The sequence below is a fragment of the Chrysochloris asiatica genome, unplaced genomic scaffold (assembly GCF_000296735.1).
Source record: "Chrysochloris asiatica unplaced genomic scaffold, ChrAsi1.0 scaffold00010, whole genome shotgun sequence".
NCBI classification, from domain to species: Eukaryota; Metazoa; Chordata; class Mammalia; order Afrosoricida; family Chrysochloridae; genus Chrysochloris; species Chrysochloris asiatica.
The window spans coordinates 32,008,204-32,026,048 of record NW_006408528.1 but is presented as its reverse complement, the minus strand read 5'-3'; the positions used below and the strand labels follow the sequence as shown (position 1 = coordinate 32,026,048).

At 36.3% G+C, this 17,845-nt stretch overlaps 1 protein-coding gene across 1 annotated transcript in view; it reads right to left on the bottom strand.

Annotated features, from left to right (window-relative positions):
• MAGI2 (membrane associated guanylate kinase, WW and PDZ domain containing 2) overlaps positions 1 to 17,845 on the bottom strand; it is a 1,931,490-nt gene that overhangs the window by 1,339,095 nt on the left and 574,550 nt on the right. The window contains exon 2 of the mRNA XM_006834399.1: positions 9,711 to 9,827. Coding sequence (XP_006834462.1) covers positions 9,711 to 9,827 — 117 coding nt within the window. The remainder of the gene's footprint in view (positions 1 to 9,710; positions 9,828 to 17,845) is intronic.

The window sequence follows — 17,845 nt, the reverse complement described above, 5'->3', positions numbered from 1 at the left end:
TTTTCCCCTTCTATCCTCTATTTCTATTCTTATTTGCAAAATAAACACTTTTTTGAAATGCCAGGGTAAAGAACTGAAAGCTTTCATAAATATTTGTCTAAAGAGTTAGTTATAGTTAGAATTTTAGTTTTATATTAAAATTTAGAGTATGAAAGACTGGAAGAAATTCTAGTAGAGCTGAAATCAAGTAATTTTTACAAGCAAAGCTCAGGAAACAAATTAAAAAAATCATTTGCATACTTGATGTCTTTTCTTACGTTTGTTGTTGTTATAACAGTATGTATATAGGAATACATTTTTTATTAATTAGAGATTTTCTTTATCTCTCATTAAATAATTTATATTCCAATATTAGTGGCAATGATGTGCTAAAACAAATACAACACTGTTGTTAAGTGCATTGAGTCAGTTCTGACTCATAGCGACCCTGTATAGGGTTTCCAAGGAGTGGTTGGGGGTTTGAATTGCTGACCTGTGGTTAGCAATACAGTGCTGACCCTAGAGTATAGATCTGTTTGATAAAAAAAAACATTTTTGTCTGCTGGTGGGATCCCATTCATGTTAATCAGATATCCTATCACTCTACAAAGTTCATTGCTTTTCCCCTTTTTCTACCCCAGAGCATCTCTGAATTTCTTTGAAATTGTCCTATAGGGCATTTCACCCATAGAGCTTAAACTAAAGAACTCTTCTCAATTATGAAGTTTGGGCTCAGAATCAGACCAACCTGGGCAGAATGTCTGATCCTGTATTGACTTACTACATAGTGTCAGGCAAGTTACATTAACTTCTAATCCTTAGTGTCTCTGATTGTAGGCAGTAGCTTTGACCTGATAGGGATGCTGTGAGAATTCAATGAGAATTGAATTGTATGATAAACAGTGTTCACACATAGGAAGTGCTCAGTAAATGGTGGCTATTAGAAAACTGTTTTTGTTGCTCTTCATGTAGTCTGATGTGACTGGTTCTGACTTGGAGCACACCAACCATTTCCCCTTTGGTTACGTAAAGATGAATTGGATTCAGGACGTGAATCTCAGTTTTCATTCCACTAAGCCAATCTCTCTTGACTTGCACAATTTTTATGACAGTCTAACAAGAAGAAAAGAATCCCCACCAGAAATTGGAGAGGGAAAATACACCAAGGATTGCCTTAGCTCTCTACTTCATATGTGGCTTCTGAGGACAGTTAAGAAATTGTCATTTATGCATACAAGTGGTTTTTAATGAGCTGTAAGTGGAACTCTAGCTTCATTCCAACTGAGCTTGTGGAGTTACTTGCCAATTTTGTGTGCGTAACAAGGAACGTTCCTGCAAGCTAGTCTTTAAAATGGAACAGCAACAGAGCTTAGAATAGAAATTGGGATATCAGCTGGGAATTCATACAAATCTAAATATCTGACTTACCCACAGTAAGGTAGCATCCATGTATATTTTTTAATTGAATTGAATGCTGATACTGTATCATTCTTACTTTTAATTACCTGGTATGAGAAAACATAATGACTTATCTAAACTTTTCATCTGTGCTGTCAAGACCTAGATTGTACCGAGTCCTGACCTAGAGTCCCAAGACTAGCCCTAGTTGGGTCTCCTCCACCCAGGACCATTCAGTTGCATAAGTGACATTTATTACAGTTCAACATAGGAAGACACTATATTTCATGTTAAACATTCTCTCTTGTAAAGATTATGATCACATTTACATAACAATGCATCCCATGCTTCAGAAGTCTGTATGTCACATCTCAACTCATTACACATTGCCAAGGAGGAGAGCAATTTTAAAAAGCTTTGTATTTCTCATTATGCTTATTTTCCCATCCACTTACTGAGACTGGACCATATTTCAGAGTTTCATGAATAGTGAAGGCAGATTTCAAGGAACATCAGAGTTATGATGACATCCTTAACTTGACATTCATAGAAAATCGGAAAGTACACGCATGGTTGGTTTTATCCAGAACTGCACTTAATTTAAACCCAGCTCTTTATTCTTTCTTGAAGTGTCTGCTGTGTTTGATATATACTCAGTTTCCATAAGCTGTTTACACCTGCTCAATTTCAAGGGCATTCCATAGTCAGAATAATTTTAACCAATTTTGATGAACTAATTTGAATAACAAATAGAATATAGAAAAACCAAGCCAGCAGAAACAAGGAACCACAATGTTTTAGAGCAGAAAGAAACATAAGAATTAATTATATTCCTTTTCCTGAGCCCTAAAGAGGCTAAGTCCATTGTCAAGGTCTTATAGCTAGTTAGTGGCAGAGTCTGGTTTAGGTCAATGGCTCCATTTTTTTAGATAAGCGCTCTTTACCACAGTGCCATGGTGCCACATTGATAAGGGAAGGGCTGTTACTACTTACCCTGATCTGGCAATCCTAAACTGCAATGTATGCCTAATTGGATTCGTGCACTAGCACATCAGTACCTTCAATTAGTATGGCTATTGTTATTAGGGGCATGAATCAAATTGACTGCCCTATTACAAACTGACAGTCTTAAAGTCCCATGATAGCATCAGTTGCCATTCACCTACTGCTATCCCTCAGCTTTATAATCATCAAGTTGTCCAGTTTCTAGTGTACAGACTTGGGGCATTTGGGTAAGCTTGAACCTGAAAAGTCCTAATTGTCTGTTTTCCAAAAAAGGTGAAGTGAGGTAAAATGTAGATGTGTTGACCTTCTAAAGCCTGTAGGGAGCCCGTTTTGGCCTCCTTGACAAGTGTGGCAATTTCTCTTGAAATTGATATCTGGATTTTCTGGAGGTTTGAAAATGGCTTCAGAATCTACCTCTACTTCTGCTGGGACCAATGAAATGCAGGGTGAATATTCCACCTGCCCATTCTGTCAGTGACCTACAATTCAGGCTTCCTGTGGAGAGCCTCCATTTTATGAGGAAGGAAGAGGAAAATACAAACCAAAGGGGAAAACCAAGGGAATGTCTGGGCCACAACAAGAGAAAATGCCAATCAAGTCAGGGCAATGGAAATGTTATGTGGTTGGGAAGATGAGAAATGTTATTCACTGATAGTGTTGATTTCTTTCCTCTTGTGCCAGAAATATTCCTTTCTTCTAAAACTAGTGCTCTGTGGTGTCAAAAGGATAAATCAATAATATCACTTCAATTTTCCTTGACTTTATTTTAAGCAATATTTTGGAGCTATAGCTCTTCTATAAAGTACTCTATCAACTAAACTAATGAATATACTATCTGACCAGTAAAGATACTTTAATTTTATTCAAAAAAAAGAACACAAAATTTATTGTACTTTCAAATATATGACGTGAAGCTGGACTGTATTATTCTCAGTATAAGGGGGAAGCATAGACCCCCAGCTTTCTATAAAGTAGCAAACACATTTTAAATAAGTATACTAGACATGCATCTGAATGAGTAAATGAGCCAAATTCTTCCAAGGATCTGCTATGGTTCAAACGTTTATTTTTCCATTGTTGTTTTAGTCTGGCCTTCTAAAGCCGTTGATAAATCTTAAAAAAATTAGTTTCATTATTTAATAGATTTCCTTCCATTTGGCCCATAATACTAATTAGTAACCATATTGATTGCCCCTCTTATTCTCAACATTTAGTACCAAATAGAATTAGTCTAAGAAGGATAAAATTCATTTAAAATAACAAACATCTGTTAACTTAATTCTGAAATAACTGTAAAAGAATATGATTCACATTCCAAAAGCAGTTTCAGAAAAGAGCTTTGAAAACATTTGAAACAATAAGGTAAAAATTAAAAGAGATGTACAATTTATAGCATGTGTTGCTTTGAAATTCAGGTGGGTCACACATTCCTAGTTCTATGCCTGCATGCCATTCCAGCTCACCGCCTACATTGCTTAAAGCTACTGAGAACTTGATGTTATTGATCAGAGAATTTCATTCTATTCATGTTGTTTTTTTTTTGCAGAGGAGGGACATCTAATCCTTACATTGATGTCATTCTACCTTTTTAGCACAGACTTCCATGACTAAATTACAAGAAATTAGAAAGATTCAGTTAAATGATTTATGTCCATAAAATACATTGTTTGTTGCATATGTACCCATGTTTTATAAGCCTTAAAAGTACTCATGTTTATTCATGAATTGGAATTATTTTTCCCTAAGTAGTGTACTAGAAAGTGTTGTCGCACTTTTTGATAGATGTATGGTCAACAATCTCTCCACATGTTGCCCTATGAGATTAGACAATTAGGAGAAGGGAATGCTACCTTTTTAGTTAGCTATACTTCTGGTGTGTTGGTAATTGCTCTTTCTAACAGATGATAGTTCTCCATAACTGTGAAATAGCTGGCTTTTATCTGCTTCTCCATCAAAGGTAATTTAGCATAACTATCAGAACAAAATTTAAATATATTAGAAACCTTACAATTTTATCTTTGACAATGGTTCTCTTTTTTTGAACATGGCTTGGTTATACTAACTTAAAGTTCTTAAATATGTGGATACATCCTTGTGAGTTACACAGCTCAAGCAGCTCTTCAATACAAATAATTTATTTCATATCTTACATCTATGTTTTTCATTTTATTCTATTTTTATAGACTAGTTTTAGACCTTTAGTTTTGTCTTTAACTCACTATGCACTGATATTTCTTTTGGTTTCAAATAAATTCAAAATAGTTCCTAGTAAAAACAACTCACCAAATGACAAAGTATATTGTTGGGAGAAAAGTTGAATTCTGACTATCTTCCATCTAATTTTGAAAACTTTTAAAAATGGGTCATTGCAGTCTTTTCCCATATCAGCTCGTATACTGGAATAAATGTTTCCAAATTTACATCTGTCCTTATACCTACCTTAAAATTAATTTATATTTCTAATAGATAGCAAGAACAGAAAAGGTTAGAAGCTTATCAGTAAATCATAGTGATTACATTTTTCTCCTGTTTAAAAAGCAGAATTGGTTTAATTATAGTTGATTCAATTCAAGAGTTAGATGTCTGGAATCATTATGCTCAATAGAATATTAAAACTAAAACAAACTCAATGTTTACTCTTTAAATTTTTCCAAATTATTTCAGTATTTTTATGTGTTAATTCCATGAACTTTCCTCATATAATTTTGAGGTAGAATTATTGGACACATTGGCTTTTGTATATATACATATACATACAGAACTCGCATGATTATTTCAAACTTGAATTGTAGAGAAAAGATTCATTCAAAATGACTGACGGTATTTTCTGTAAAACCTAAGTCAGTCCCATAATTCATATTCATTGAAGACCAAACTTTGTACCTAAATCTGTATATTTTAGTTGATAATTGTACATTTTTTAAAGGGAAAATGGAGGTTTAAGAGGGTTGTGGGGTCCTAAAGTGGTAGTTTTTTATTCTGTTTTGTTTTGTTTTAACGTAGTAAGGTTGTGAAAGAATCTTTTTATTGTTCGTTTTCAAGCTGTAGAGTTTTTATGTAATTGAACTTCAGGAAATGAGTAAAAGATGATGAGACAAAACTGTTATATAGATTAAAGTTTCTCCTGCTTTGTTGTTGTTGTTGTTAGGTGCCTTTGAGTTGGTTTTAACTCATAGTGACCTGTATAGGGTTTCTGATGAGCAGATGGTGAGCTTGAACTGCCAACCTTGTGGTTCAAACTGACCTTGCAGTCTAGTGCATTAACCCACAGTATCACACCAGGACTCTTATTATTGTAAAATAGACATAGATTGTGATAGAAATTAATATTAGAAATTATGATTACACAGAACTAGTAAGCCTGCCTTCAGCTTATTCTTGATTAGATTTTCTAAAAGGGGAGTTAGAACTGACCCAGAAAAAAAATAGGCCTTTTGCTTCAAATCTTTGTAAAATATGGGCCCTTAGGTGGAATCTTTAGCCCCACCCTGAACCTTCAGAGTTGGGACATTTGCATTAGAATAGACATGCAGACCAACCTACAACTTCTAGGAGAATAGGAGATTAATGAATGGAAGATGAAAGCAGAAAAAATGTTTTGAGTTTTGAGTTTGGAGACATCAAGGCAAGTTAAGTTTTCATTAGAGAAAACTTCTTTCTAGGACTGAAAGTTAAACATGAACTGTAAGCTTGCTGGTGACTACCTGGGTCTACATGAGTGGAATTGGGGAAATGCAGTAATGAAGACACAGACTCAGTCCAGACAATTTCAAGGTCACCCATTGACCTTGAAATGAAATAAGAGAAGAGGGAAGGCAGACTGATCTGAAGTTTAGGGAGTTGTGTGAACTCTTAAGTCCCTGGGGGCTAGGGCTGAGAGTGAAGGGGCCAGCTGGTATGAAGTGTGGGGTGCTTTGTGTGAACGCCCAAACTTGCAGTTGGTACTCATTTGACCTAGCTTGGATGGCTGGGACTGAGCTGACCAGAATGTGACCAAGTAAAGATACAGATGTTTGATACTGTGAGAAAGTGTCAATTGCTACAATGTGATAAACTGGACTTTTGCTTATGGATGCAGTTGCTCAAAATTCCAGTCAGAATAGAAGATTCTTCATATTAAAGAACATGCTTGTTTCCTCAGTGTACTGGATTGATGTTGTTGTTAAGTGCCATCGAGTTGGTTCCAAGCCATAGTGACCCTGTATAGGGTTTCCGAGGAGCAGCTGGTGAGCTTGAACCACCAACCTTGCAGTTCAAACAGCTTTGCAGTCTGGCACATTAATCCACATAGCACCACACCACTACTCTGCTGGATTGATAGGGATGGACAATTTAGACATTGGCTGCCAAAAGTGAAGGGGTATAAAGGCATGAAGTGGCTGGCTTACAAGCTTTCATGGGTATGCTTAGTTTTAAAAAGAGGGACAAAGGAGAAGCCCCACTGACTGTTTTTCCTCTTTTCCAGATGAGTCTGGTGAAAGGGGTTGAAGGATGAGGCTAATTGGATTTTATTATTTAATTTTGAGTAATTGCTAATAGGATTAACTGTGATTGTCAAAACTGCAATTGTAGAAGATATGTAATTAAAAGGGGGCGTGGGTAGTAGTTATCTTTCATTTCATGAACAGATGACTCCAGGGCCATTAAGAAGAAAGAACATGAGTGAAGCTTGGGATCCCTGCCTGGAAAAGCAGCAATAGCAAAGAGAGTGACAGAGGAGGTGGTACGGAAAGACAGAGCAGCTATGGACTCCAGGCCCATGGACTGAGTAAGGCTGTGTGCCTACAGGCAGGAGGCTGGCTTGCAGAATGTGCCTTTTGGACTTTTGAATCACTATATATACTTTTTGTTTTGTTTTTCATGTGTACATCAAATACTTTTGTTTTGTTGATTTGTGACATTTAAGATGAAAATGGGGCCTGTGCATACTTGGTTGTATGTGTTTTAGTTATATCATATTAGGCACAAGTATGACTTTACTATTTTCTTTATTTAAAGATCATGCCTGTACTTCGTTTGTTTCAAGTTGACAAGGATGGTCTGCAATGGTTAGGTTTTTGTGTCAGCTCAACTAGTCCAGGATTTCCAGAGCTTTAGCAGTTGGGATGTGCTTATCCTATGGTGATGAAACCTTTTATAGACATAGTTAGCTCTATGGTAAATGGCTGTGAGTAGCCAGTCAGTAAAAGGGATGCTTGGGGGTGTAGTCTACTCCCAATATAATGTATACATGGGAAAGACTCTCTCTTTCTCTTTTAATGGGGATCTGGGACTCTGCAATTGTAAGCCATTTCCTTGATAATATACTTCTTTCTATGTATCTACTAGCTGCTCCTTGGAAACCCTATAGAAGGTTGCTATGGTTCGGAACCAACTTGACAGAACCTAACAACAACAATATATCTGCATATATATGTTTCACTGGTTTTGCTTCTCTAGAAAACTCAGCCTAAGACACAATTATTAATGAATGGCGTTATTGGGATTGACTACTAGAAGTGTTGGCTGCTAATTCAAAGAATTATTATTATATCACAATATTCAGATTCATTAAGTTTCTAATCATCTCCTATACAAGAGCTATTCAAGGATTTCTAATTGATTTTATGACCTTGTACTGAAATTCCATCTTCACACTCTTTCTGTTTATTCATATAAGCCTAGTTATTTTACCCTGATATTTGTTTTTCCTTCATAGTCTTCCTTTGGTACTTTAAAAAGAGATGACTTATTTAAGAAGTTAATTAACTAATGCAAAATTTACTTCCATTATCTTCATATTTAATTAAGCCTTTCTTATTTATGTCATCTCCTTAGCAAGGGATACAAGTATTCCTGAATGTCAGCCTCTTATCTATTTTTCTCAGCTTTTAAACATAATAAAGTGCTTGGATTCTTTATTCAGTATTTCAGATCCCCTTTCTTTCATGTCACAAAAGATAAATTCACATGGCTGCACTGACAACATCACAGCTTTGAAAATGCATCCACCTTATAAATAGTTCAGTCACTTAGTTTAATCCATCTTTCTCTGCCCATCACTCTAATGTCAAACTCACAAGTTTAAGAATGCACTTTTCTCAACTTCTACTTTTAAAGCAAAAGTCCGAAAGTCTGTTCACTTAACTAACACTCACTGACAGAAGTATCATTCTGACTGACAAGATGCCCATCAGTAAGCATTCCCATTGAAGAGTAGTTGTTAGTGGTGCCCTGGCATTTTTGTTTTGATGAACATTTAGCGCTAACAATGGCCAGAGTCCACCCCTCCTAAAATCAATGTAGGTGAAAGAGTTGAGTGGTAAAGTGTGCATGTTTAAGTTCCTGCGTGCTGGCTATTTTTTTTTTTTTTTAGTACAATTACCTTTGTTCTCTACCTTTTTCACACATATAGTGGGTCAAATGGTGTTAGTGGTTCAGATGTTTTTTGTTTGTTTATATTTGCTTAGTCATTTCATTTGATCTAGGCAAAGTTTTCATTCTTTAATATCAATTTTCTAGAGCCCATATCCTTGAGTTTATTACAATTTAGAGCAAAAACAAAAGAAACATGCAAAACACCCCATAGGCTAGAGTTTCTAGGCAATAGAAAATTCCTGGGGTTCATAGACTCGGTCTGAAAACAATGGACTTTGATACCCATAGGAAATCTGGGACATTAGTTGAAAAGTCCTTGATTGACAGGATTCTCAAATTAACTGAAACCAGACTACAAAGTTAGTTGGCTTGTGACTTGTTTCAGTTGACCAGTTTCTCTCTTTTGAAGGAGTACTTGCTCATAGTCAGGAATTGTGTGGAGGTTTACCTAAGATGTATTAGGAAACATGTGCCAACATTCAAATAACATCATCATTTTATAAGAATTACAGAACAACTTTCCGTATTTTTCAATGCAAAATTTCTTCTCACTTGACCATACTGCTGCAAACTAGAGATGAGTTTGAAGTTAATTGTATAGCTTCTATATCAAAAGAATTGTTTCAGCTCATACATTAGATTTGCATTCTTCTGCCTCCTGATGAGGAATTCTATCCTAATTATGATTCATTCTGAACTATCACCAGTCTGGACTAGAATTAATATATCTCAACAATGATTTAGGAAACAAATTAGGTTTTATATCTTGAAAATCACAAGTCTCTTCTATGTCTTTACCATAAATTACCCAATATTAGTTATTAGGGCTTACATTCAAAATGTATGCATTTCAATCAATAATCTCTTCCAAAAGTCCACCACAAAAAGCAACTGTTATTTTAAAACATGTATATGTACTTGAACATTTATCTATTAGCATAAAAATAAAATAATAACACCATTGTACTCACATGGCACCGTGCGGAGGTAGAGGTTATCACGGATGATTTGTTGAAGTTCGTGGTCCACAGAACCCTTCTGAAATCGTAAGTTGAGGTAGTGACGAAGATCCTTATCAACAATTCCTCCTAAAACAATAACATTTCTTAATAAAGAACATCATAAAATATCTTAAGCATGTAATTTGATTCTGTCCTAAACATATTCATGTACATATTTAAAAGGAGTCCTGGTGTGGCACTGTAGGATAAGCACTGGACTGTAAGGTCAGTTTGAATCACAAGGTTAGTGGTTCAAATTCAACTGCCACTCCTCAGAAACCCTACAGAGTAGCTATGAGTTGAAACTGACTCAATGGCACTTAACAACAACAACCCACTTAAAATATACATTACTTAAATAGCACTATGACCCTCTAAAATGTGAGAGTAAGTAAAAAAAAACAACAAAAAAAACGTATTGATACAAAATAATAGCATTGTTTATTAAACTAAAACATGTGAAGTTATTAGTTCTTGACATAGCTTCCATCTAGGTCTATACATTTTGGAAGGGATGTTTTCATCTCTCTAACCCTTCCCCAAGAAGTCTATACTCTCCCATTTATACTATGTCAAAACTGCCATTTTTGAGGGATTCACATTGAGTTCTTTTGAAATATTGTTTGAGCCTTGGGAACAAAAAGAATTCAAAAGGGGCAAGGTCATGAAATTCTCCTAGAACAACCCTTACTACACTCAAAGAATGACCAGGTATAGTATCAGGATGGCCAAAAAATATTCCTCAGTGCAATTCTCCTGGCCCTTTTCTTACCAACGCAGGTTTCAATTTCTTTAAAACTTCTTTATAATAAGTGCCCATGATTTTCCTGTGTCCTTCCATAAAATCCATCCAGATAACCCCTGTGAGATTCAGACAACAGTCCCCAAAACATTCTGAATTGACCTCTCTGTCTTGAATTTAACAGTTCCAGCAGATCCCATTGGAAGTCACTCTTTTGATTGGATTTTTTCTTTGAAGGCACTTTAAGACTAAGACAAATATATTACTGACAGAACTCTTATGCAGGCATCCACTGATAGCAGAGACATATTTAAACATATTTTGTTTGAAATAAATATGTGTATGCATGAACTGGAACCTTAGTAGCAATACTTTTTTGCTTACCTTTGTATTTACTGACATAATAATAAAACAGATAACTTTCACAGAGATAAAGCTGTCTGCCAGTTCTGTGTTCAGTGTTTCACATGGATGTATTTATTTATTGTTTAGTATGAAGTGTGTATTATGGCAAAAGATACATGTCATGCCTGAGTCATTATTGAAGCATCATAGTCTCTCATGCCATAGTTGAAATACATTTAAACTGTTCAAAATTACTGTAGATTTATACCAATATGGGGATATAAAAAGTTAACAGAAATTACAGAAATGTTAGTGCAATTACTCTATAAAACAAATAATTTCAAAGAAATTTCCGTCTCATAAAATATACATAAATATTTTTAACTAGAGACAAATGGCAATACAATTTTCTTAAATTGCTGTTTTGACACAGTACTGAAGGCCTGGATAAAAGGCAGTCCTATTTCTCTTTTCAAAGAGTCCCCTCTTCACCAACACCCTTTATCAGGTTCTCCTATTCGTGGGTCACAATATGTTGTTGCTAGGTGCCATGGGATCAGTTCTGACTCATAGTGACTCTAGATGCAGAGAACAAAACACTGCTTTTTCCTGTGCTATATTTGAGTCCATTGTTGTACTCTCTGTGTCAGTCCATCTCATTGACCATCTTTCTCTTTGTTGTTGTTGTTGTTGAAATTCTACATTACCAAGCATGATGTCATTTTCTAGAGATGAATCACCATATAGTACGTAAGACATAGTACGTAAGACAGTCTTTCCATTCCTGCGTCTAAGTTGCATTCTGGCTGTACTTTGTCTAAGACAGATTTATTTATTCTCTGGCAGTAGTGATATATTTAACATTCTTCACCAACACCATGATTCAAAGACCTCAATTCTTCTTTGGTCTTCTTTATTCATTGTCCAGCTTTTCAATGCATATGAGATGATTGAAAATATCATGGCTTGGATCAGACACACCATAGTCTTCAAAGTGATATCTTTGCTTTTTAATACTTTGAAGAGTTCTTTTTAAGCAATTCTATCAACGCAATAGGCCATTTGAATCCCCAACTGCTGCATCCATAGGCATAGATTGAAGATCCAAGTAAAATGAAATCCTTGACAACTTCAATATTTTCTCTGGTTATCATGATATTGCTTATTGGTTCAGTTGTGAGGCTTTTGGTTTTCTTTATGGTTAGGTGTAATCCATACGAAAGGTTGTATAGTCTTTCATCTTCATTAATTAGTGGTTCTAGCATTCTTCTCTTTCATCTGCATTTATTAGGTTAATGAGTCTTCTTCCAATCTAATGCCACATTCTTCTTCACATAGTCCATTGTCTCAAATTACTTTCCTAGCATGCTGATTGCATATGTATGGTGAAAGCATACCACCCTGACACACACCTTTCCTGATTTTAAACCTTGCAGTGGCCTTCGGTTCTGTTTGTATGGTTTCTTGTTCTAAGTACAGTTCTACATGAGGACAATAATCCAATATAACTACAGACAATTCCTCTGCCCCTTTATCCTGCAAAATTATTTAAAATGCACAATTTCTAGAAAGCCTGTCCACCCTAGCCAACCCCACTTGGCTTATACATAAGTCCTCTTGTACAATTCCCACTTCTAACTAACTTGCTTCCAAGTACCCTCCCTACGTGGTTCTGTGTTAAGGTGTCCTGTGTTTCCCTGCCTCTGGGAAATGTGAGCATAATAAACCTGTTGTTTTTCATGACTTTCTTGACTCTCTTTCCCGTGATGCACCTAACTTAACATCACATAAAATTGTTAGAGAAACTAAGTTACACATAATCTAGGGATTCTTTTCTTTATCAATAGAACAATTTTGAGTCTATTTGTTATTGAAATATGATGAAAAATAAACTGGGTTATGTGTTCTTATGTGCCATTGAGTCAGTGCTGACTCATAGTGGCCCTGTATAGGGATTCCAATGAGCAACTGGTGGGTTTGAACCACCAACTTTGTGGTTAGCAGCCCAGTGCTTCTCCTACAGCACCACATTAGGATTCCACTGTGTGAAGCACCATTCCTCCCACAATCCTTTCTAGCCCTCAGTTGGGTTCAGTTATCTGTTGCAATGGCCACCCAGAACTCCGAAACTCACAGTTATGAGGTTTATTAGGCAAGTAAATAGGTTACAATAAATGACTATAAAATGCTCAGGCACATTTGTTTCAGCCAGCTGCTAATAAAGGTTTACAGGACACACTATTCCACCACAAGCCTCTGTCTGAAGACACTCAGCTTTAGTTCTGTGAGTCAGGAAACTTAGTTCCTCCACTAAGTGCCTGCAGGCACCATACTCTATAAACAAGCTTGTTGCCCCAGATCACTCAGCTTTACTTGCTCTATGGGCTAGGAAGCCTAGTGCCCTGTCTCATGCTTTGGTTTTCGGTTCTGCTGCTTCTCTACAACTCCTCCCTGACACAGCTTTATGTCCCTGGGTCAAGAAGATTCAATGTTCAGAGATCTCAGTGTCCAAATTATATACATGTATCACTCCTGGTGCTTATTCTTTGATGGTAGTGAGATTTCCCCGTTCTACTTCTGAGATGGCTAATTTTAAGCCCATGCTAAATTTTTATAATTACAATGAACTCTGTTAACATCTACAACTAAATCATGCCATCCTGTCAGCATATCATCCCATTTTCTCACCTATCAGGAAGGGTGGTTTGGTGAGGGTTACATAGACTAAAGCTATAAGAGACATCTTGAAGAATTCACTACACCCCAGGAAGAAACCCAACACTGTAGATGTATCTAGATGAATTTGATATTTAAAGCAATTTAAACTAAGACTTTTTCCCTGTACTTAGAATAATATGAGTCAAAAGACCTATTGTTGTTGTTGTTGTTAAGTGCCATTGAATCGGTTCCAACTTATATTGACCCGAAGATTGGCTGGTGAGTTTAATTGCCAATCTTGTTCAAGCCAACCTCGAGGTCAAATGTTTATCCTACTGTGCCACACCTACATAGGTATGAAAATAATTCCTGAAGCTTAATTTTTAAATCAAACATATTAGGGAACTCCAGGAAAGATAAGGAAGATATGGGGGGGGGGGTCTGTAATAGTCACAAAAATAATACTGTCTTCAACTAATTTTTAATCACAGAATTAAAATTCATATATCTATTTGTATCATAACAGTATAAAATATCATTTTGTGTTTGGATTCATGCAACACAAATATCTTTCATACAAACAACAGAATATTGAATATTGAAACATGATGAAGAACACCAGAATACTGTCAGATATAGTGCCAGAAAATGAGCCATCTGGGTTGAAAGGCATTCAAAATATGACTGGGGAAGAGTTGTCTCCTCAAAGTAGAGTTGACTGTGATAATGTGAATAGAGTAAACCTTTCATTTGCTGATGGGGCACAACTCAAAATAAGGAGAAACAGTTGTAAACATCCATTGACAATCAGAATATGGAATATATGAAGTATGAATCTAGGAAAACTGGAACTTGTCAAAAATGAAATGGGACTCATAAGCGTCAAAAGCTTTCACATTAGTGAGTTGAAATTTGACAATCATATGGTTTACTATGCCAGGTATGACAAATTGAAGAGGAATGATGTTACATTTATCATCAAAAAGAACATTTCAAGATACATCATGAAGTACAACACTGTCTGTGATAGGATAATAACCATATGCCTTGAAGAAGACTAGTTAATACAACTATCATTCAAATTTATGCACCAACCATTAAAACCAATGATGATAAAATTGAAGAATTCTACGATCTTCTTTCAGTCTGATATTGATCACACATGCAATCAAGATATATTTCTAGTTACTGGTGATTGGAATACAAAGGTGGGGAACAAAAAAGAAAAATAAGGCCTTGGTGAGAGAAATGATGCTGGAGATCGCATCATAGAATTTGCAAGACCAAAAACTTCTTCATGGAAATACATTTTTTAAACAACATAAAATATGACTATAAGATCAACCTCATCAGATGAAATATAAAGAAATTAAATTGACTACATCTGTGGAAAGAGACAGTAGAAAAGCTCTGTATCATTGGCCAAAACAAAGCCAGAAGCAAAGTGGAACAGCACATGAATTACTCAAATGCAAATTCAGGCTGAAGCTGAAGAAAATGAAAACAAGTCCATGACATCCAAAATATGATTTTGAACATATCACTCCTACATTTAGGGATCATCTGAAGAAAAGGTATGATGAATTAGATACTAATGACCGAAGACCAGAAGAGTTGTGGGATGACATCAAGAACATCATACAGATAGAAAGCAAAGGGTCACTTAAAAGACTAGAATGAAGGAAAAGACCAAAATGGATGTCTGAAAAGACTCTGGAGCTTTCTCTCCAGTGTAGAGGTGCTAAAGCAAATGAAAGAAATGAGGAGGCAAAAGAGGTGAATACAATTTCAAAGGGTAGCTCAAGAGGACAAAGATAAATGTTGTAGGGAAATGTGCAAGGACCTAGAGTTAGAAAACCAAAAGAGACGAATATTCTGAGCATTTCTCAAGCTGAAAGAACTGAAGAAAAATTTAAAGCATCAACTTTAAATATTGAAAAATTCTAAGGACAAAATATTGAATGATTTAGAAATTATCAAAAGAAGATGGAAGGAATACACACATTCACTGTACCAAAAAGAAATGGTCGATGTTCAACCACAAGGGCCAATGACACTGAAGGAAGAAGTCCAAGGTTCACTGAAGGCACTGGTAAAGAACAAGGCTCTAGAAATTGATGGAAAACAAATTGAAATATTTCAACAAACTAATGCAGCACTGGAGGCACTCCTTCGGCGATGCTAAGAAATTTGGAAGACAGCTACTTAGGCAACTGGTTGGAATAGATCCATATTTGAGCCTATTCCAAAGAGAATGACCCAATGGAATGCAGAACTCATTGGATGACATCATTAATATCACATGCAAGTAAAATTTTGCTAATGGTAATTCAAAACAGCTGCAACAGTACAGTGACAGGAAACTGCCAGAGGTTCAAGCCAGATTCAGACAAGGATGAGGAATGAAATCGATCATTGCTGATGTCAGATGGATTTTTGCTGAAAGTTGAGAATACAAGAAAGATGTTTACCATGTGCTTTATTGACTATGCAGACATTTAATTGTGTGGATCATGACAAACTATGGACAACATTGTGGAAAATGAGTATTTCAGAACTCTTAGGAGGAACCTGTATGTAAACCAGGAGGCAGTTGTTCAAACAGAACAAGGGAAAGCTGAATGGTTTAAATTTAGGAAAGCTGTGCACCACAATTGTATACTTTTGCCATATTTATTCAATCTGTGTGCTGAGCAAATAATCAGAGAAGCCGGGTTGTTTGAAGTGGCACATGGCATCATGATTGGAGGAAGACTCATTAACAACCTGCGAGATGCAGATGATACACCCTGCTTGCTGGTAAGTGAAGAGGACTTAAAATACTTATTGATGAAGATCAAAGACTACAGCCTTCAGTGTGGGTTGCACCTCAATGTAAAGTAAACAAAAATACTCACAGTTGTACCAATAAATAACATCCATATAAATTGAGAAAAGATTGACGTCAAAGATTTCATTTAGCCCGGATCAACAATCAACACTTATGGAAGCAGCAGTAAAGAAATCAAACAATGTAAATTTGCTGACAACCACGTTGGGCCACTGGTGAGTGGAAGAGGGGGAAAGGCAGCAATGAAGAAATGGGCTGAGTTTGACCACATTCCACGGACTCCCGTTGACCTGGAGATGAGAGAGAGAAGAGAGAGGGCTGGTTGGTCCAAAGTGTGGTGAGACCTGGGGACACCTGAGCCCATGGACAAGGACATAGCCATGGAGGGCCAGAGCTGAGAGTGAAGCATCCAGCTGATATGACGTGAGGGGAGATGCACAAGAACACCCAAACTTGCAGATGGAACCCATTTGATCTAGCCTCAATGGCTTGATGATCACAACTCGACATGAGGAAGATAGAAAACAAAACAAAACAAAATGAAAACACAATTTTTGATAAAGTAAACAAAGGTAAATTGCTACAATTTGATGAACTTGACTTATACTCACAGAGGCAGTACCTCTAAATACCAACAGAGAGGGAAATTCACATCAAGTATCAATGCTATCCCCTCTGTACACAGGGTAGATAGGGATGGGCAACTTAGACATTGGCTGCCTAAAATGAGGGGGCGATAAAGGCACAAAGTGACTGGCTTACAAGGTTTCAATAGGGAGTTTTGTTTAAGAGTGCGTGAGGGAAGATAGAGTCCCCACTGAATAGTTTCATCTTGTCTAGATGGGTCTGGTAAAAAGAGATGGGGATACGATTCTTATGATTCAGTAGTGAGTAACTGTTATTATGACTAATTGTAACTGCCACAATTGTAAAGGTAGAAGTTTTGTAACAAAAATAGGAGAGTAGTTAATCTTACAGTCCAGAAAGAGAGGATGCTAGGACCACCAAGGGAGAAGAGCACAAGCAGAATGTGGGACCCTATCCAGAGAAGCAGCGACACCAAAGATGGAGGCAGAGAGGGGACATCGAGAGAGGGAGCAGCTGAGGACTTTAGATTCATGGGAAGAGAGGGATTAAGAGCTGGCAGCCAGGAGGCAGACTTGCAGAATGTGCTCTTTGATGGTGTTAATTACTGTATATGCCTGCGTTTTTTGTTTTTAAAAGATGAGCTAAAAATGAAAAGAGAGAAATACTGTTAACTGGTGGTACATGGAGGGGGTTATAATCATTGTAATGAAACAGGTAAATGATTTATTGAATATAAAACTGATGATCTGCCCTGTAAACTTTCACTCAATTCACAATAAAAATATTTTTTTTAATGAAAAAAAAAAAAAAAATCAGTGTATTGAAGTGGGCAAATCTTGCTTCCCAAGGCCTCTTTAAATTGTTCAAAAACAAAGATGTCAGTTTAAGGAGTAAGGTGCACCTGACCCAAGCTATGGTATTTTCAATAACCTTATATGTATG